The sequence below is a fragment of the Haliotis rubra genome, unplaced genomic scaffold, assembly GCF_003918875.1.
Source record: "Haliotis rubra isolate DU_JTF1 unplaced genomic scaffold, ASM391887v1 Scf29, whole genome shotgun sequence".
NCBI lineage: Eukaryota > Metazoa > Mollusca > Gastropoda > Lepetellida > Haliotidae > Haliotis > Haliotis rubra.
Window position 1 is genome coordinate 130,459 of NW_025766957.1, and position 23,427 is coordinate 153,885.

A 23,427-nucleotide genomic window follows, 5' to 3' on the forward strand; every position below is an offset into this window, starting at 1 on the left:
TCACCGTCCCATGGAGTTATGTCGTGGCTTGACAAGTTGATATGTTCAATGCTGCTCTCTTAAAATACACCTGTTAAAATCCGGGTTACAATTGGTCACCAGTAACCCATGCTTGTCGTAAGAGGAGACTAACGGGATCAGGTGGTCGGGCTCGCTGACTGGGTTGACACATGCCATTGTATCCCAATTGTGCGGATCGATGCTCATGCTGTTGATCCCTGGATTGTCTGGTCTAGACTTGATTATGTACAGACCGACGCCATATAGCTGGAATATTGCTGAGTGTGGCGTAAAACTCAGCTCACTCAAAGTTGCAAGGTCTCTCGATGGCTTAACGCAGGCATTAGCAAGAACCACTGAATTGATTGTTGGTCCCAGTGTATCTATTACTACAATCAAAGATTTCATAGACTAAATGATAGTATGGAAAACAAGTGCGGGGAGTTCACAGTGTCCATAAATACGGTCACAAATACAAAGAAAGACATCCATTTACCGAGAAGAATTTAATATGAAGGCAGCATCACGAACTAGATACATACATACATTTAAGAAATTAAGGAACAAAAATGTCTACCTATTTCATCGAGATAATTCATGTGCGATCTTTGAAACAAAATTCGCATAACATCAAGGCACTAGTAAGGGTAAATACCCAAGCCTTTTAAGTCCTTCCATGAATCAATTTTAAGCATTCTAAATTCTTAAAAGCATGCCATCTTCATAATCCGAACTTGGCGACCAAAAAGGTTGATTTCAAACAATGAGTAATTAATTCGATATGGCCTTCTTCGTTTGGTCAGGGATCGAACCCAGAATGTTTTGGATGGCGTTGAAGGAGGAAATATACTGCGTGCCTCTGCTCGGTCTCCTTAATCCCAGCTGTGCCTCTTGGACCAGACACTGAAATATGTCCGACATATCAGAGCCCGCTTTCGCTGAAACCATCAAATGCTGGACGGCCCATCCGGTTTCCAGCTGATTGGATATAGCGTCGGCTCCCTTGAACCATGAGGATCGGGGTAGGTCCGCTTTGGTCTCCACAACAACAACAGGGACCCCGGCCTGCTTCTCGTCGAATATCATCTCGCGAAGTCTCGCAACTTCCCGAAACGATGCCGCATCGTCTACGCTGTACACTAGCACAAAAGCATCACATTCCTCAATGGTCTTCTGTCGGGGCTCGTCAAACTCATCGCCGCCAGGAACATCGGTCACCTGCATTTCCAGCTCACCCTCGTCCCATTCGTTCTCAAATATATACATATCCCCACCCGACGGCTCGTAATAATCCGAGAACACGTGGTCGAAGAAGCGATTCAAGATGGCGGTCTTACCGACCGCTGGGCTCCCCATAATCGCCACCTTCAGTCCTCCGTTATTTAACTCCATCCTTTCCTGTGCTTTCTGGGTCATCACTATACCCTGTTGCTGGACCTTATCAATTATATATATATATATCACAAGCAACTGTGTATACTGTAAAATCAACCTTGACGAAATTCAAAAAGGCGTAGAGTTTTACCAGACTGGTTGAAGCAGGGATAATGTACAAAACGCTATATAGTCTCCCTGGTTGAAGAGAATGTTTCCTGGCTCAGGAGCGTACGGTAAATATCTGGTATTGCAACCAATCAAATGCAGTAACGTCATAGAAGAACCTGCTTTTTTTAGAATTTTGTTTATAACGTGTCTAGCAGCACGCGCGAAAGAATTTCAACAGCTTGTAGAGAAGGTTGCTATCGGAAATGGCTTCATTCGTGATGAGGCGCCCAACTTCTCGTCACAATTGAAACGGATTGGTTTCGTGAACAAAATGAGTCAATTGCACCACGTGTATCTTTGCTTTGCACGTTTTGTTTGTTTGTGTGTTTTGTTTAACGCCGCATTCAGTTATCTTCCAGCTATCTGGACCAGACGATCCAGTGATCAACATCATGAGCATCGATCTACGCAGTTGGGATACGATGCCATATATGTCAACCAAGTCAGCGAGCCTGACCACCCGATTCCGTTAGTTGTCCATTACGACAAGCATGGGTTGCCGAAGTCCAATTCTAATCCGGATATCTACGGGTCCTTTGTACGTTTACATAGATACTTTGTATATATAAATATAAACGTCAGTGAAAAAGAATACTAAGTCTAGACTACCCGCACTAATCACTGCCGTCGAGAAATCCATATTTGGTATTGATTTGGTTAGAATAAAAGCAAAACTCCGTCAGGTATTTCCAGTTTTTCTACTCTATAGTTTCTTTTGGGTTTTGCAGAATACAAAATCCATCAAAGAAAAAAAAATACAAGGGAATATTTTATCAAAGACATTCTGATGGTTTGTCGTGTATCTGTACAAACATAAGAGGACGAGTGAGTGAGTTGGGTTTTATGCTGCTTTTAGCAATATTTCAGCCACATTACGGCGGGGGACATCAGAAATGGGCTTCACACATTGTACCCATGGGGGGGATAGACCCCGGTCTTTCGGCGTGACGAGCGAACGCTTAAACCACTAGGCTACCCCACATGCCCTGTAAGAAGACGAACAGATTGCAGACTTCTGGTTGCGCATGGAACCCAAGAGGAAGTGTGCTTTAAGAGCTCTCCCAACCCACGGATGATTTGGCTTCATTGCAGTTTATAAGTCTTGCATAAAATCTTGAACAAACCGCCTACTCAATATTTTGGAAGATTCTGTAATCTCTGGACAACATATGTATTAAATTTCATTTTCCTCACGAAGTGTGAACCTACAATGAATATCCGGCAAGGGCAACACGTGCATCGGTGCATGATGGAGGAAATTGTCTAAAACTCGGAAAAAGGTTAGCTGCTCTTATTTCAAGTTGTAAAACGGACTTACAAGCCTCTGTTGACTCTATTAAAACTGAGATATCAGACATTAAGCAAACTGTTAGTGGAATGGGTGTGGTTTCGCAACATGGCGACGACTTGATATCTCTCCCCAAGGAAATGGCCGAGTTAAGAGAAGCCAAATCAGTTCTGGAGAAACAAGTTATATCCATCACCGGAAACCAAACCTCTTGTTCTACGGTATTATAGAACAAACACAAGAAAAGACCGAAAGAACATTGAGAATTTTTTTAAGGTGAATTCACACAGGTTCACTGAGGACCGAGTAGACAATATATACATGTACTTTAAAATGATTTAAAAGACAACGCAAGCCATCTGACCTGTCCCAATAATCGCTACTTTTATTATATGTAGGACCGAGAAGCAATATACGGCGCTCGTAATTCTTGAAAGGAACGTCATCAAGTATCCAAGTATCCAATCATCACAGACTACCCAAGTCTGAGTATCAAAGACAACGCAAGCCATCTGACCTGCCCCAATAATCGCTACTTTTATTATATGTTGTACCGCGAAGCAATATACGGCGCTCGTAATTCTTGAAAGGAACGTCATCAAGTATCCAAACTGACCTACCCGCATTCATGAAAAAGCGTAGGGCAATTAAGTGACGGCAGTCGCAACAAAAGCTGTGGACACGTGTTAGGGTGGTGGGTGCTGAGATTGTCTTGGAAACACGGGATCCTAACATTCCGGCTTCGATGTGGAAAAATATGACTGAAATATTATTGTATCACTGACAACCGCCCCCATCACATCGGGAAAATGTTTACATTTATCAGTGCTTTCAAACAACTGTTAAAAGAGCTTAAATATATTAGTCCTTTTTTCTCGTCAAAACGCTCTCCCGCCCATTTACTTTTCCGCGGCATAACTTACTTACTTTTGTGGGAGACCAGTTGCTCTCTCCTTATATGCATATAAACATTAATAGATACGATATGGACGCCACTAGACAAATAAACAATATAAGTGGTGTGGCAACATGTGTGGCTTAGCCGCTACACGCCAGCACGTGTTTTCATGACGTCTGTACACGTGGTCTGGTTGTGGATGACTGTGTTCAGTTCTTCTCTGTGTTTTTGTGAGATCTATGTGTGTGTGTGTTTTTGTGTTTCTTTCGTGAACTCCCATTGGATTTCTGCCACTATTCTGTGTTCGAGGAGGTTTTCTTCAATTTGGACACGATAATGCATGTCTAGTTTAATCTGTATATGTCCCTTTCTGTTGTTATATACTGAAGGGACAAAATAAGGGATCACATGAAAGCACAACTTTTTCCTTTATGTGTTTCCAGGTTTCTTCACAAGCGTTGTATCGCATAGCTTGTGAAGAAACCTGAAAAAAAAGAACACTTGTGCTTTCATGTGATCCCATATTATTCTCCTCAGTATATATCATCCGTGGGTACTGGGAATATGAGTTGTCTTCATGTCATGAACTGTTCACATAATTTGTAAATCATAATGCTTGTTGAATTGTAACCCGTATGTCCTTTGATGAGTTTTCTGAATAGTCTGTAAAATATCTTTAAAAACAATAAAAGTATTTTTTTAAATATTTCAGCAACATCACGGCGGGGGACATCAGAAATGGGCTTCACACATTGTACCCATTGGGGATCGAACACTTTAACTATTAGGCTACCCCACCGCCCCTGTAAGAGGACGAACAGATTGCACGTGTGAATAGAAAACAGATACGGCTTGTACCAAATCATCTTCGTTTCTGCGTCCTCGTCTCAAGCCTTGATGCTAAGCCGTGTATCGTCAGAGGGTAGCAAGATGGTAACTCTCCTTAAAACAAGGAAGTGCTACACTTATAACAACCCGCATAAGACACTTTTAGAAGAATTTATTGCGTTAATTTAAGAGCAATTACTTCATGTCATTTCAATTATAACAAGGTGAACATTGACACGTCTCTAGACAATGAGTTCGACAAAACATCAAGATGGCGTCAAAGTCAGTACTTTGGCCACCACTGGCAGCAATTACTGCTGGCACTGTCGCGGCACACACTGGCTAAGTCGATGGAATTCTTCCCCACTCTTTCTGCAATGCGATGTGCAGTTGTGGAAGTATCTGAGGCGTGTTTTGACGTTGACGTACACGTCGATTATGTTCATCCCATAGGTGTTCTATCGGTTTAGATCTGGCGACCGGGAAGGCCATGGCAAGACGTTGACGTTAGAATTGGCAAGGTAGCCTATGGCGATGTTTCGATTTGGGGCACTCAGTCGTGGCATGATGATTTCCACTTTTCCAAGCAAAAACAAAGGACAAGCTTAAACACAACGTTTGCCTTTTTATAGTGATCGAATTCGTTTCCGCTTACTTGCACGTGCAGTTTGCTTTGCATGTTTTGGCGAATATTTCTTCAAACGCTTCTAAAACAAGGGGAAAAGTTAAAATTTGGAGCTTAAGATGTTTATAATCACACAAAGATGACGTTTTGAAAAGAAATAGTATATTTGTATTGTTTTTTGCCGCAGCTACATGTGTCCATTATTCTCAAAATCCCCTATGCGTTTCTTTTTTTCTTTGAAGAGTGTATTTCTGGCACATGGCACACCTTAGTGACCATGGTAACATTTTATCACGCTATAGACAGTGGTGACAATTAAGACCTGAAAATAGACCACCTGACGCACCCCACTATGAAGGTGTGAACAGAGCTGTGTGGTCGGAGGTGTCTCTTTATTCAGTATGCACTGTAGGCCATTGACTTATTGTACATTTATGTAGTCAGGCCCAAAATGGACGTAAAGAGTATCTGATCATAAAGACTTATGGCATGGAACATATACAAGTATTTTAATGGTTTGAACATCCGTTGATGACAACATGTTAAACATGTAGGATGAACAAATTATGTTCCTGGAATTTATTTTTATTTTTATATGTCTAAGATTATTATATGTTCCAAGAAAAGATTTGGTGAGTGAGTGAGTTTAGTTTTACGCCACACTCAACAATATTCCAGCTATATGGCGGCGATCTGTAAATAATCGTAAATAAACAATCCAGTAATCAACATCATGAGCATCGATCTACACAACTGGGATACCAGGAGCTGTGTCAACCAAGTCAGCGAGCCTGAACACCCGATCCCGTAAGTCGCCTCTTACGACAAGCATGGGTTACTGAAGATCAATTCTAACCCGAATCTTCACAGGTTTACACGAAAAGAAGATTGTTTTTCATTAGACCTGTTTGGCAGAGATGTTTGGCAGAGATTTGATGCCTCTGGTGAGACCTTTGAAGTGCATTTAGAAGTGGAATGCATAAGAAAAGAAAGATGTATGGATGTCAACTTCTTTATTGCGAATAACACGACGTTTCACGATCATTCACCTGATGAAGGAGCAAGCATACACTCCGAAATGTCGTGTTATTCACAATAAAGAAGTTGACATCCATAAATCTTTCTTTTCGTATCTGATAAGGTAAATGACAACAGCAGAATCCTTTATGTATATTGATAATAGAAAGTTTAACTTCAGTAATTCATTAGGTTATGCCCACGACCAAATGCAGCTTTTCCTTAGTTTTAATTCAAGATTACGAAAGTTTGAGCAGTTCGGACACGTGGTCTGTGATGTCCCCTATGATGTTGTTCGCAAGAAGAGTTCCATATACTTGGCGGGTGGTGAAGATGAGGATTGGCTCACCCTCACCGACAGTGTGCAGGAACTGTTGGCCTCCATCAGTCTAAGACCACTCGCCTCCCAGGGTGATGTCTTGGCGGGTGGTGCTGTGATGGTCTTGTGAGTTAGTTTCACGCCGCTTTTAGCAATATTCCAGCAACATCACGGCGGGGAACACCAGAAATGGGCCTCACACATTGTACCCATGCGGGGAATCGAACTCGGACCTTCAGCGTGACGAGCGAACGCTTTAACCACTAGGCTACCCCACCGCCCTGGATGGTCCAGACGTTGCCGATACAGGCTGGTCTTGAGAGACGTGATGGACGGAATTACCTGTAGAATGCCGTCGGGGACTATGTTGTGCTGCTTCTTCAGGTTGGTGAATTCGTCGTCGTAGATCTGGGGGATAGGTGTCACCTCGGTCTTGGTGCGATGGATTAACTTGGCCTTGCAAGCATCCACTTCGAAGGTGAAGTTCAGATCTGGATAATTGTGGTTGTGCTCCGCTGTCTGAAGTCGCTCTCCAGATGCCATGATACGTGCAGAACACTCAGACTCTGTGCACTTCCAGTAACCCGTGTCTCCCTGGTGTCGGTTCAGGCGAAATTTGTTTCTTGCAAAACAAACTGGCCTTCCTCCACGAACTGATTCGATGAAGTTAACTCTAACCTGCGCATCTGCCATCATCAATATGTGTATGAGGGTTCGGTGTCAGTTTGCAACTTAAATAGATGCTCTTGTGATTTTCTAATTAAATACATCTTCCCACGCCTCTTAAATAACATTCTAAACACGAGATGTTTTCGAAACAATTATTATCCCGAGATGAACTCCCCCTACTCCCTGGAAAATTAGCTCTCCCGGAATATCCGAAAGGTACGAGTATATATTAGCCTTCGCGAGACGACACCCACCATTACACACCCTGCACCATACGGCATGACGTCCTGAACGTAACATGCCGCTTTTCGTTCTCCCTATTGGTGGTAAAAAACCACCCTCCATCATCTCCGAACAGGGCCGGCTTTCATCATTGAAGACGACCCTCTGCCAGTCACGTCGCTGCCAACGACGAACTGCCTGTGGCTGTCGCATGTTGCTGGTGATGATAAAGCGACATAGCTCTTAAGTCATGATACATTTCATCGGAATTGGTGACGTTTTCTTTGTGTACGGTCTCGTAAAATGGAGCGTCACTGGTTCATAGGTACAGTTTCAACAGTGTGCTGATTTCAATTCACGTTTTGGCTGTTTCAAGGGAAGACAATAACGTCGCATAATTCAGCATGAAGCAAATCAGGCGTCGTGATACATATTTCTCTTTCTTGTTAAATGAGACCGCCTCCGTGGTGTAGTGGTTAGAGCGTCCGCCCGGAGAGCGGAAAGTCGCGGGTTCGATCCCCGACCGCATCATACCAAAAGACTTTTAGATATGGTACTTGTTGGCCCCTGCCTGGCGCTCGGCATTAATGAGTACAACAAGGACTGGTCGGCTCGGAGTCAGTATAATGTGTCTGAGTGGGGTATTCATGCTTCACTGCGGCATGGTATCTCTTTGGGCTAGCACTATAAAACCAGCTTCAGTCTGGGCTAGTACAAGCAGCCGCACGTACACATACATACGCATGCACGTCGTCATATGAGAGAAATATTCTCAAGCACGACGTTAAACCCAATTTCATCTCACCTCACCTCTTGTTAAATTAACTTATATATGTACGCCTCTTTCAGTGCAATTAATGTCCTTTATAGCTGTCTGAATGTTTCAAAGGTAATCGGTCTTGAATGTATGTTACACTCATGCATGTGATTGTAAGATTTCAACTATCCAGTCGAATAATCAAAAGAATATTGGTGGAAATCGACAAAATATATATTGAACGTAACCTTCTGATGGGAGGTTAGTATTCAAATACACTTAGGCCACGCTATCGGATGCAGCTGTAAAATCTCTAACCGTGCCTGGAGAGTGGTGCATGCGTCTGTAGACATCCGATGTTCAGGATAAACAAAAGACGACAGGCGCCGCTGCTGAGTCCGTGAAATAGAGAGCCATGAATTTATTAGTCCAATCAAGTGAAAGACTGAGTCCGTATTGGACAACGCTACACATGGCTAGACTGACCCTCAAAGAAACAAGCAACACGTCACACCCGCGTATTAGACCAGACTAGACACAAATCTAATCTCTGGTGGTGTGTGGTCATGTGTAAAGAGCTCAGGTCACAAAACAGTTGAAGTTCAGCAACGTTGGGCAATGAGGGTGCTTGGATGGGTGACCGTATTTGGCAGCTTGACTCCAGAGAGTCATGTGGTCTCACCTTAGGCAAGTGAGTTTGTTCAAAATTGCAGAAATAGGGTACCCGGTGGGATAAGTCATGTGTCTATTAATCTTCAAGCGCCTCACATGCAGCTGGGTTTATACATGGTAATAATGTGGTGCGCTTTGATTGTTAGCGCTATGAGCATTCACCGTATGAATGGAGTTTAGTGCATTATAGATGCACTTATTATTATTAATCTCCCATTATGCAGGATTAGTAACACAGTACACAAGACTAGTTACACACGACACAGGACTAGTTACACACGACACAGGCAGAGATCTAGTTCCTCAATACACAGGACAAGGTTCAAAGGGCACATGTTTAGTTCCTCAATACACAGGAATAGCTACCCACGACGCAAGAATAGAACTAGTTCTTCAATACACAGGACGAAGTTCGAAGGACAGAGATCTAGTTCCTCAATACACATGACTTGGTTCAAAGGACAGAGATCTAGTTCCTCAGATCTATTTCCTCAGTACCCAGGACTTGTTTCAAAGGACACAGGTCTAGTTCCTGAATGCCCATGACGAGGTTCAAAGGACATAGGTCAAGTTCCTCAAAACACATGACTAAGTTCACACGACACAGGACAAGTTCCTCAATACACAGGACGAGTTACACATGACAGAGGCAGAGATCTAGTTCCTCAAAACATAAGACTAAGTTCAAAGGACACAGGCCCAGTCCCTTAATACACAGAACTGGGTTCAAAGGGCACATGTCCAGTTCCTCAACACAGAGGACTAGGTTCAAAGGACAGATGTCAAGTTCCACAATTAACAGGACTAGTTACACACGACACAGGCAGAGATCTAGGTCCTCAATACACAGGACTAGGTTCACACGACACAGGTATAATTCCTCAATTCACAGGAATAGCTACCCACGACGCAAGAATAGATCTAGTTCCTCGAAGGACAGAGATCAAGTTCCTCAATACACATTACTTGGGTCAAAGGATAGAGATCAAGTTCCACAGTACTCAGGACTTGTTTCAAAGGACACAGGTCAAGTTCCTCAATACACAGGACTAGTTACACACGGCGCAGGCAGAGATCTAGTTCCTCAAAACATATGGCTAAGTTCAAAGGTCACAGGCCAAGTTCCTCAATACACAGGACTAGCTTCACCAGACACAGGTCTAGTACCTGAATACACAGAACTAGGTTCAAAGGACACAGGTCTAGTTTCTCAATAAACAGGACTTGGTTCAAAGGACACATGTCTAGTTTCTCAATACGCAGGACTAGGTTCAAAGGACACATGTCCAGTTTCTCAATACACAGGACTAGGTTCAAAGGACACAGGTCAAGTTTCCCAATACACAGGACTAAGTTCAAAGGACACATGTCTAGTTTCTCAATATACAGGACTAGGTTCAAAGGACACAGGTCTAGTTCCTCAATACGCAGGTCTAGTTACACACGATACCGGCAGAGATCTAGGTCCTCAATACACAGGACGAGGTTCAAAGGACACAGGCCCAGTTCCTCAATACACAGGAATAGGTTCAAAGGGAACATGTCCAGTTCCTCAACACAGAGGACTAGGTTCAAAGGACACAGGCCCAGTTCCTCAATACACAGGACTAAGTTCAAAGGGAACATGTCCAGTTCCTCAACACAGAGGACTAGGTTCAAAGGACACAGGCACAGTTCCTCAATACACATCACTAGGTTCAAAGGACACAGGTCTAGTTCATCAACACAGGGGACTAAGTTCAAAGGACACAGGTCTAGTTCCTCAATACACATCACTAGGTTCAAAGGACACAGGTCAAGTTCCTCAATACACAGGACTAGTTCAAAGGACACAGGCAGAGATCTAGGTCCTCAATACACAGGACTAGGTTCAAAGGACACAGGCCCAGTTCCTCAATACACAGGACTAAGTTCAAAGTACACAGGCCCAGTTCCTCAACACAGAGGACTAGGTTCAAAGGACACAGTTCTAGTTCCTCAATACACAGCACTAGGTTCAAAGGGCACATGTCTAGTTCCTCAATACACATGACTAAGTTCAAAGGACACAGTTCTAGTTCCTCAATACACAGGACTAGCTTCACACGACACAGGTCAAATTCCTGAATACACAGGACTAGTTACACATGACACAGGCAGAGTTCTAGTTCCCCAATACACAGGACTACGTTCAGAGGACACAGGTCTAGTTCCTCAATACAGAGGACTACGTTCAGAGGACACAGGTCTAGTTCCTCAATACAGAGGACGAGCTTCAAAGGACACAAGTCTAGTTTCTCAATGCACTGGATTAGGTTCAAAGGACACAGGTCTAGTTCCTCAAAACACAGGACTACGTTCAGAGGACACAGGTCTAGTTCCCCAAAACACAGGACTACGTTCAGAGGACACAGGTCTAGTTCCTCAATACAGAGGACTACGTTCAGAGGACACAGGTCTAGTTCCTCAATACAGAGGACGAGCTTCAAAGGACACAAGTCTAGTTTCTCAATGCACTGGATTAGGTTCAAAGGACACAGGTCTAGTTCCTCAATATAGAGGACCTTTCCTGCTCGTCTAAACAAAACAGGAGACCTAACCATGAAAACACACAAACCAAAGTACTCGCAGATATATCGCCATGTACCCTGTATACAAAGCGAATGTGCTCAGAACAATCCCTACCGAATTACGTGAAACCCTCGCCCTCACTCTTTGCTGCTCCAATCAGCTTAAATGACTTTGAATATTATTTGAATGATCAGTTTTAATTATCATCTTTAAATCCAGTGGAGTAACAGTGGGGACAAGACATAGTCTTTATCCAACAAGAACAAGGGACGGTGGGGTAGCCAAGTGGTTCGTTACACACGTCACGCCGAAGACTCGGGTTCGATTCCTCACATGGTTTACACTATGTGAAGTCCTTTACTGCTGTCCCCCGCTGTGATGTTGCTGGAATATTGCTGGAATGTTGCTAAAAGTGGGGTAAAACTAAACTCACTCACTCACACTCAATAAGAACAAGGGATATTTCACCAATGACAAACAAATGTGGTCACAGGCACCATCAGTAGCGACGACCCTTTAAACACTTTTTTCATATTTGGTCATAAATACATCTGTTAACCACTCCCATGTGGCATTGTGGTCTGTTATCCAGTGAAAGCAGTACAATCGTGATGTGTCCAGCATACATACACTGAAGCTGGCGCTACATCCGGTGGTGACGCCATCTTGTCACGTGACACTTGTGTGACAAATTCTACAAGATTAACACTTACGCCTACAAAACTGCCCCAGGAAACAATAAACCCCACACGTTCGCCATGCGGCAGCACAAACACCGTGATTTAAACTCTGGTCGACAAGAAAAGAAGGAAACGTCGATGAGGGAGAGCTGGAAGAGGAGGATGGCGTTGTGGGGATATTTTAAACCCGAATAATTTCAGAAATAGAACCAAACAACTTACAATTGCCTAATCGTACACACCGACCGAAGTTCTGTAATTCTAGGTCGGTTCGGTAGTTTAGTGGTTAAAGTGTTCGCCTCTCACGCCGAAAGCTCGGGTTCGATTTTCAACATTGTGACAATCTTCAGTCCACAGACGTGGTGCCTGATTCTAAATGTCTCTATTCTGGCTTGTAGTACATGAAATTGTGATCCATACCGATATTGTGATCTATGCCGAAATTTTGATCTATGCCGAAATTGTGATTCATGCCGATATTGTGATTCATGCCGACATTGTGATCTATGTGGAGGTTGTGATCAATGCTGATACACACGAAGTTGACGGAAATTACTTTTCAAAACGTTTGATAAACGTTTGGAACCAACCGATAACGGTTTTTAACTTCAGCTTATGTTGTATTCGGTTTTGTATCGCAGCCCTGTCTAAAAACACAACCAATTTCATGAAAGGTGTTAACAGGGCTTCAGTCAATTAATGAAGTTATCATATCAGTGTATGTTCTTTTCTAACAAAGAATTACACTAAAAACATATAGTGGTACTCATCACCCACTCATCACCGCTTTGAGCAGTAATTCAGTTGATATCAGAAATAAGGTCATACTTTGAAACCATATGGGGAATCGAACACGGGCCTGCGCGTGACGAGCAAACGTTTCAACCACAAGACCACCCAAAAGCCCTTCATATATGAAGAAATCCATCGAAAGACAAAGACGTCAAAAACAGTAGCCTAACGGTTGCTCATGGCCATTCGATGATCGTTTCAGAATAACGTGTCTTTCTCGTTATCAGGCGTTGATGTATAGAAGAAAAATGTGTCTATTCAAGGCAGGGTGGTCAAGGTATGATTGTTTATTGAATCAGGAGTTGAATGTGTAGGCATCTATTCTGGGCGTTAGTTCAAGGTAAAAATGTGTCTATTCAAGGCAGGTGGTCAAGGTATGATTGTTTATTGAATCAGGAGTTGAATGTGTATGTATTTATTCTGGGCGTTAGTTCAACGTAAAAATGTGTCTATTCCAGGCAGGTGTTCAAGGTATGATTGTTTATTGAAATCAGCAGTTGAATGTCTATGCATTTATTCTGGGCGTTAGTTCAAGGTAAAAATGTATCTATTCCAGGCAGCTGTTCAAGGTATGATTGTTTATTGAAATCAGCAGTTGAATGTCTATGTATTTATTCTGGGCGTTAGTTCAAGGTAAAATGTGTCTATTCCAGGCAGCTGTTCAAGGTATGATTGTTTATTGAAATCAGCAGTTGAATGTCTATGTATTTATTCTGGGCGTTAGTTCAAGGTGTAAAATGTGTCTATTCAAGGCAGGTGTTCAAGGTATGATTGTTTATTGAAATCAGCAGTTGAATGTCTATGTATTTATTCTGGGCGTTAGTTCAAGGTAAAATGTGTCTATTCCAGGCAGCTGTTCAAGGTATGATTGTTTATTGAAATCAGCAGTTGAATGTCTATGTATTTATTCTGGGCGTTAGTTCAAGGTAAAAATGTGTCTATTCAAGGCAGCTGTTCAAGGTATGATTGTTTATTGAAATCAGCAGTTGAATGTCTATGTATTTATTCTGGGCGTTAGTTCAAGGTAAAAATGTGTCTATTCCAGGCAGCTGTTCAAGGTATGATTGTTTATTGAAATCAGCAGTTGAATGTCTATGTATTTATTCTGGGCGTTAGTTCAAGGTAAAAATGTGTCTATTCCAGGCAGCTGTTCAAGGTATGATTGTTTATTGAAATCAGCAGTTGAATGTCTATGTATTTATTCTGGGCGTTAGTTCAAGGTAAAAAATGTGTCTATTCAAGGCAGGTAGTCAAGGTATGATTGTTTATTGAAAATCAGCAGTTGAATGTCTATGTATTTATTCTGGGCGTTAGTTCAAGGTAAAATGTGTCTATTCAAGGCAGCTGTTCAAGGTATGATTGTTTATTGAAATCAGCAGTTGAATGTCTATGTATTTATTCTGGGCGTTAGTTCAAGGTAAAAATGTGTCTATTCCAGGCAGCTGTTCAAGGTATGATTGTTTATTGAAATCAGCAGTTGAATGTCTATGTATTTATTCTGGGCGTTAGTTCAAGGTAAAAATGTGTCTATTCCAGGCAGCTGTTCAAGGTATGATTGTTTATTGAAATCAGCAGTTGAATGTCTATGTATTTATTCTGGGCGTTAGTTCAAGGTAAAAATGTGTCTATTCCAGGCAGGTGGTCAAGGTATGATTGTTTATTGAAATCAGCAGTTGAATGTCTATGTATTTATTCTGGGCGAAGGTAAAATGTATTTATTCTGTTTGTTTGTTCAAGGTATGATTGTTTATTGGAAATTAAGCAGTTGAATGTATATGTAAAATCAGCAGTTTGAATCTATCTGTATTTATTCTGGGCGTTAGTTCAAGGTAAAAATGTGTCTATTCAAGGCAGGTGGTCAAGGTATGATTGTTTATTGAATCAGGAGTTGAATGTGTATGTATTTATTCTGGGCGTTAGTTCAAGGTAAAAATGTGTCTATTCAAGGCAGGTGTTCAAGGTATGATTGTTTATTGAAATCAGCAGTTGAATGTCTATGTATTTATTCTGGGCGGGAGTTCAAGGTAAAAATGTGTCTATTCCAGGCAGGTGTTCAAGGTATGATTGTTTATTGAAATTAGCAGTTGAATGTATATGTATTTATTCTGTTTGTTTACTGAAATCAGCAGTTTGAATCTATCTGTATTTATTCTGGGCGGGAGTTCAAGGTAAAAATGTGTCTATTCCAGGCAGGTGTTCAAGGTATGATTGTTTATTGAAATTAGCAGTTGAATGTATATGTATTTATTCTGTTTGTTTACTGAAATCAGCAGTTTGAATCTATCTGTATTTATTCTGGGCGTTAGTTCAAGGTAAAAATGTATCTATTCAAGGCAGGTGGTCAAGGTATGATTGTTTATTGAATCAGGAGTTGAATGTGTATGCATTTATTCTGGGCGTTAGTTCAAGGTAAAAATGTGTCTATTCAAGGCAGGTGTTCAAGGTATGATTGTTTATTGAAATCAGCAGTTGAATGTATATGTATTTGTTCTGGGCGTTATTTCAAGGTAAAAATGTGTCTATTCCAGGCAGGTGTTTAATCAAGGTATGGATGTTTATTGCTATATACTAGGTATTTATTCTAGGAGGGAATTCAAGGTAAAGGTGTTTCTGTTCAAGGCGGGTGTTCAAAGTATGACTGTTTATTGTAATCAGGAGTTAAATGCGTATGTATTTCTTCTGGACGGGAGTTCAAGGTAAAGGTGCTCAATTTGAAGATCTTATCCTATTCAGATGTTAACGGTATATTTGTTTATTCCTTACGTGTGTTAATCGTGTTCAGTGTATTGGTGTTTATTAATGTTATTGGTGTTATATATTTAATCTGTGCTTATTCTAGGCGGGTGTTAAAACATGCTTGTTTATTCCAGACATTGTTCAAGGTGTAGGTGCTTATTCTAGGCGGGTGTTGAAACATGCTTGTTTATTCCAGACATTGTTCAAGGTGTAGGTGTTTACTCTAGGCAGGTGTTACATATATTTGTTTATTCCAGACATTGTTCAAGGTGTAGGTGTTTATTCTAGGCAGGTGTTAAATATATTTGTATATTTCAGACACTTGACAAGGCAAAGACCTGTTTATTCCAGGTATGTGTTCTGGAATATGTTGTTATGCTGACATTGTTTGCCCTCTTTGAACAATCTCCAGTCAAGACACGGTGTCCTCATGATATGTCGCTTCTCCAAAGGTCACAGACTACTGCGTATTTTAAACGTTTGTTGCAGCGTTCTGGTGGATGTGCCCGCACGATACCACGTTCACAACAAAATATGTTACTACTACGCAATTAGAGTGAGTGAGTTTAGTTTTACGCCGCTTTTAGAAATATTCCAGCAACATCACGGCGAGGAACACCAGAAATGGGCTTCACACATTGTACCCAGGTGGGGAATCGAATCCCGGATGCTCGGCGTGACGAGAGAAAGCTTTAACCACTAGGCTACCCCACCGCCCCTACGCAATTAGAACTTATTTGTCTCCCGTTGTAAGTGAAGTACTGTTCAGTGGTGGCTTTAACGCAAAGTACTTGTTCAAGGTTAAATCAGGTGAAAGGCAGATTTCGTTGCCAATATTTTCTAACATAATCTTTTCATCACGTGCTTGGACATACAACTTTGATCTCCATGAAGCATTGGTCACAAACCTTCTCATATTCAAACATTAGAAAAATGCAGTTTCATTCACACCTTAATTTCATTGAGTTTATCTAAAAAACGGCTATTGAAATCCGCTTTAGTCAGATTTTACTCTGCAGTGACAAACATTGAACCCTCACCTCTATTTTCGTGGTTCATATTTATGCAAATCTACAAACGAATGCACTCTGCTCTCGTTCCTCTGGCAAGTCTTTTATTATTCATAATTTTATAACCATTTCTAACAAGGGCATTTATTTATTACATAAAGTTTGTCCAGTTTCTTGAATGATAGCATTCAGTCATACCCCAAAGACCAGCCGAGGTCTTTGTTCACAATATCAATCACTGGATTGTCTGGTCCAGACTCCATTATTGCCAGGCTGACATCGTACATCTGATGTATTGTTGAGTGCTTCGCTGAACGCAAATTTGTAGCTCTATTGCCAAATCTGGCATTAAAACAATATGGATATTTGTCGCGGTCCTCTAAGTATTTCGGGGCGGTGGGGTAGCCTAGTGGGTAAAGCGTTCGCTCGTCACGCCGAAGGCCCGGGTTCGATTCCCCACATAAGTAACCCATTTCTGGTGTCCCCCGCCGTGATATTGCTGGAATATTGGTAAAGGCGGCGTAAAACCATACTCATTCACTCACTCACTCTAAGTATTTCAAATCAGTTACGCGCATGCGCTGTTTTTCACTATTCGAGTAAAGCTCCATACACTGATACATCGCCCCCTTCTGACAGCGTGACGAATGTGTGAAATGGTTATCACGCAATGTTTTAGAGCTGTGTTAGAGGTTTGTGCTGCGGCATTATGTTTCGATCCATTTCGATTAGTCAGGAACGGTATCAGTGAGGTCAGCGTAATTAATGTTAGATTTGAAATAAATATTGTCATCGGATGAAATTGTTTGTACAATACTTTTATTTCGCACCTTTATACCTAAAAGATGCCCTTTTCTACCTCACCATTTTAGCCTTTCCTTCCGGATTCCAAGCGGGACGGTGGGGTAGTCTAGTGTTGAAGCGTTGGCTCATTACGTCGAAGACCGGGTTCCTCGCATTGGTACAATGTGTGAAACCCATTTCTGGTGTCCCCCGCCGTGATATTGCTGGAATATTGCTAAAAGCGGCGAAAAACTAAATTCACTCCTAAGCCAAGGACACGTAAATTTATGTTCGAAGTGGTAACAAGCTTTTAACCTGTATTACTAATATTAACCTATATTTACAAACATTTGGATTAATACAAATCAAAATTGAGTCCCGATCCACACAGCATTCGTAGCGCTAAGCATACGGTAAAAACTATAAAGTAACGACAGGTCGTAACGTTACGAAGGCGTTGTCGATTGGAACCCAGAAGAAAAGAACAGAAACATACATGTTTTTAGCTTGTCCTAAATACATGTAACGAGAAAATTGATACCATACTGACCATAAATCTTGCAGAACACCGCCGTCGACGCCCATGCATACTGCATCGTCTGTAAATGACGACGTCTTTGCCTCAACTGCTGCATGTTTGTGTCCATGCGACGTTGTCAAGATACGAGGTTGTTTACGATGAGAACCCGCACACATTTGGTGATAAAACTCCCTATTTGATTTGATTCATTTCCTGTGATGTTTCTGAACTTGCCCGGAATAGAATTAATGGTTTTGAACTCCATAAGGGTGATAATCAGGTTTGTTACTTTGACTCGTAGATACTGGTTCGAATCCCGTCGCGCAAGGATAATGTTTTCAGATATGTCACCGCACCCGTGCTTGGGGGTTTCAACAAAACAGTAAAAGTCTTGGAGTTTAACTGTTCGGAATGTCCCCCGAGAGTTGATACATAAATTGAATTTTCAAAGTCGCGTAATAAAACTCACTCCCCTCAATCAAGCGCTACGTTGCAGCCTCTATTTATATGTAACAGGGGCTGTGGGGATAGCCTAGTGGTTGAAGCGTCCGCTCGTCACGCCGAAAACCCGGGTTCGATTCCCCACATGGGTATAATGTGTGAAGCCCATTTCTGGTGTCCCCCGCCGTGATATTGCTGGAATATTCCTAAAGCGGCGTAAAACCATACTCATTCACTCAATTAATCAATCACTATATCAAACAACATAAAACTATATCATTATGGTAAGGATAAAATCAGAAAGTATTATGCTTTAGTAAATCATTCAGAGAAATATGAGTTAAAGTGTGCATTTGTGTAAATGACATCTCGGTGCACTAGTTCGTCAAAATGAGCATAAACACAGACTGACGCACCATTTTGTTTTCGTTTATGAAAACCTGTCAATCCTTTAAAAGCCAAAGCTGCACGAACGCGGCTGTTACGGGGAGAAAAATTCAGATTTGACAGTCAAGTGGAAACGCCGGATTTGATGTGGCGTCCCAGGTGTCGAGTACTTGCAGCGTCAGCCCCGCCCGAGGCGTCAGTGTCCGACATCAGTAGCCAGTACCTTACTTCTCCACTGAGGACAGGTGAACAGTCCGAGCCAGCGAGGAGGGGTCAAGAAGCGGTACGGGGAGAACTATATGAAAACTGCCACTGCAGAGAAATCCGGAAGAGAAAAAAATGGCATTTTTTGTTTGAGATGAAACGAGTCTATGGGCTTGTGGTCCGGCACGTTAAAACGACAAACCTTTGTGCGCCCTATGGAAGTGACTGGCTCGAGTTATTTGCCCATTCATCTCTTCATCTCCTTCAAATAACGACAACGCTCATAGCGGCATAGATCAAAGTCACTTGACCCCAGTGACGTCACAGCACGAGACCAACTGGTATCTTCGACCTGAAAGATGTAAGGAAATTTGGGTATGAAATAATATGGTTATTTGCATTAAGTAATGACAAGGAAATGAAAGTGGTTTGCTGTTGACTTCTGGTATGACATACTAAGCGGCAGAGAAAAATCAGCGTCGAGTATTGCCGAAACAGATTCTTTAGGTAGGATACTTTATTGATGACACCTTCATGATATTATGATGCGACATTTCGGTGTAGGTTCCTTGTCCATTCTCAAGCAAGAGACGTTTGGTTTTGATTCTTATACCACTGTCAAGCAAGAGACAGTTTGGTGTAGATTCTTATACCATTGTCACGCAAGAGACGTCTGGTGTATATTCTTATACCATTGACAAGCCAGAGACGACGTTTGGTATATATTCTTATACCATTGTCAAACAAGAGACAGTTTGGTGGAGATTTTTACACATTTGTCAAGCAAGAGCCGTTTCGGTGGAGATTTCTTTTTCATTGACAAGCCAGAGACGACGTTTGGTATATATTCTTACCATTGTCAAGCAAGAGATGTTTGGTGTAGATTCTTATACCATTGTCAAGCAAGCGTCGTTTGGTAGAGATTTGTACACCATTGTCAAGCAAGAGACGTTTAGTGTAGATTCTTATACCACTGTCAAGCAAGAGACGTTTGGGTGTAGATTCTTATGCCATTGTCAAGCAAGAGACGTTTCGGTAGAGATTCTTATAGTACTGCCAAGCCATATACCGTTGTAGATCCTACCTTCCTTATTAGTCATCAGCTTCTAAAATGCGAATCAAACAGAACAGATTCATTTAGCCAAGGTAGGTATATGTTTCTTCAACACCATCATTCTCCAACGCTTCCCCTTTCCTTTTCCATCTTTCAGTAAGAGTTACTCCGTGTATTGCCCGGCATGCGTACTTCTGACCTAAATATCATTGCCCAAAATTTGACGCAGATGTCATCTTAGACCCGGCATAGGTATATCAATATCACACAAAGTGAAGAGAGATATAACTGATTATGCAAGATATTGCTCTAGTAAATCTATCAGTTAGCCAGCTTCAACAGTATAACGTAAAATACTTGATAGCTCTGTTCCTTATCACACTTTAAGAGTGTGATACAAAATATTTGATAGCGTAATACACAATGCTTGGTAGCTCTGTTTATTATCATACTTCAACTGTGTGATACAAAATGCTTGATAGTTCTGTTCCTTATCATACTTCAACTGTGTGACACAAAATGCTTGGTAGCTCTGTTTATTACCATACTTCAACTGTGTGACACAAAATACTTGATAGCTGTGTTTATTATCACACTTCAACTGTGTGACACAAAATGCTTGGTAGCTGTGTTCCTTATCATACTTCAACTGTGTGACACAAAATGCTTGGTAGCTCTGTTTATTACCATACTTCAACTGTGTGACACAAAATGCTTGATAGCTCTGTTCCTTATCATGCTTGACTTGTTCCTTAACTGTGTGTGACACAAAATGCTTGGTAGCTGTGTTCCTTATCATACTTCAACTGTGTGACACAAAATGCTTGGTAGCTCTGTTTATTACCATACTTCAACTGTGTGACACAAAATGCTTGATAGCTCTGTTCCTTATCACACTTCAACTGTGTGACACAAAATGCTTGATAGTTCTGTTCCTTATCATACTTCAACTGTGTGACACAAAATGCTTGATAGCTCTGTTCCTGATCATACTTCAACTGTGTGACACAAAATGCTTGATAGCTCTGTTTATTATCACACTTCAACTGTGTGATACAAAATGCTTGGTAGCTGTGTTTATTACCATACTTCAACTGTGTGATACAAAATGCTTGGTAGCTCTGTTCCTTATCATACTTCAACTGTGTGACACAAAATGCTTGATAGTTCTGTTCCTTATCATACTTCAACTGTGTGACACAAAATGCTTGATAGCTCTGTTCCTTATCTTACTTCAACTGTGTGACACAAAATGCTTGATAGCTCTGTTCCTTATCTTACTGTTGACACAAAATGCTATCTGTTCTCTATCATACTTCAACTGTGTGATACAAAATGCTTGATAGCTCTGTTCCTTATCATACTTCAACTGTGTGACACAAAATGCTTGATAGCTCTGTTCCTTATCATACTTCAACTGTGTGACACAAAATGCTTGATAGCTCTGTTCCTTATCATACTTCAACTGTGTGACACAAAATGCTTGATAGCTCTGTTCCTTATCTTACTTCAACTGTGTGACACAAAATGCTTGATAGCTCTGTTCCTTATCTTACTTCAACTGTGTGACACAAAATGCTTGATAGCTCTGTTCCTTATCATACTTCAACTGTGTGATACAAAATGCTTGATAGCTCTGTTCCAACTATCATCACACTTCAACTGTGTGACACAAAATGCTTGGTAGCTCTGTTTATTATCATACTTCAACTGTGTGATACAAAATGCTTGATAGTTCTGTTCCTTATCATACTTCAACTGTGTGACACAAAATGCTTGGTAGCTCTGTTTATTACCATACTTCAACTGTGTGACACAAAATGCTTGATAGCTCTGTTCCTTATCATACTTCAATTGTGTGACACAAAATGCTTGATAGCTCTGTTCCTTATCTTACTTCAACTGTGTGACATAAAATGCTTGATAGCTCTGTTCCTTATCACACTTCAATTGTGTGACACAAAATGCTTGATAGCTCTGTTCCTTATCTTACTTCAACTGTGTGACACAAAATGCTTGATAGCTCTGTTCCTTATCTTACTTCAACTGTGTGATACAAAATGCTTGATAGCTCTGTTCCTTATCATACTTCAACTGTGTGACACAAAATGCTTGGTAGCTCTGTTTATTATCATACTTCAACTGTGTGATACAAAATGCTTGATAGTTCTGTTCCTTATCATACTTCAACTGTGTGACACAAAATGCTTGGTAGCTCTGTTTATTACCATACTTCAACTGTGTGACACAAAATGCTTGATAGCTCTGTTCCTTTTCATACTTCAACTGTGTGACACAAAATGCTTGATAGCTCTGTTCCTTATCATTACTTCAACTGTGTGACACAAAATGCTTGATAGCTCTGTTCCTTATCTTACTTCAACTGTGTGACACAAAATGCTTGATAGCTCTGTTCCTTATCTTACTTCAACTGTGTGACACAAAATGCTTGATAGCTCTGTTCCTTATCAACTTCAACTGTGTGTGACACAAAATGCTTGATAGCTCTGTTCCTTATCATACTTCAACTGTGTGACACAAAATGCTTGATAGCTCTGTTCCTTATCACACTTCAATTGTGTGACACAAAATGCTTGATAGCTCTGTTCCTTATCACACTTCACTTCAATCTGTGTGACACAAAATGCTTGATAGCTCTGTTCCTTATCTTACTTCAACTGTGTGATACAAAATGCTTGATAGCTCTGTTCCTTATCATACTTCAACTGTGTGACACAAAATGCTTGGTAGCTCTGTTTATTATCATACTTCAACTGTGTGATACAAAATGCTTGATAGTTCTGTTCCTTATCATACTTCAACTGTGTGACACAAAATGCTTGGTAGCTCTGTTTATTACCATACTTAAACTGTGTGACACAAAATGCTTGATAGCTCTGTTCCTTTTCATACTTCAACTGTGTGACACAAAATGCTTGATAGCTCTGTTCCTTATCACACTTCAACTGTGTGACACAAAATGCTTGATAGCTCTGTTCATTATCATACTCCAAAACTGCCAGCTGTCTGTCAGCTCATTCACTCAAAGTTCAGTGACCTCTCAAGACCAAGGCACCCCTAGTCGACCTGTACAAAGCAACATCTCAATACCATATTACAAATCCCCATATTACTGTACGGATTTAGCTATAGTTACAGTTTTTCTTACCTCTATCTGATTCAGTAGCATAAAACAGTCCTAAGTACCACTCCATGGCCGTGATAGACGGATGGTTGCTCTGAATGTTCACAGGGTAGTCTTACGGGTATATTGCTTGTTCATGTTGTCGCTCACTGTGCAGAGCATGTTATTTACAACATTAATGGGCGTAAAATTACACTCACTCACACGCCAGCTGTATTTCATTATGGTACTTAGTTAATGACATAGCTTGATTCAATGGTTATGCTTAGCCTCCATCAGGGACGG

At 41.2% G+C, this 23,427-nt stretch overlaps 1 protein-coding gene across 1 annotated transcript; it reads right to left on the reverse strand.

Annotated features, from left to right (window-relative positions):
* Positions 1-771: 771 nt before the first annotated feature.
* LOC124281862 (ras-like protein rasX) lies at positions 772-1,416 on the reverse strand. Its single transcript, XM_046717877.1, has one exon. The coding sequence runs from the start codon at positions 1,414-1,416 to the stop codon at positions 772-774; it is 645 nt and encodes a 214-aa protein (XP_046573833.1).
* Between the last annotated feature and the right edge of the window lie 22,011 nt (positions 1,417-23,427).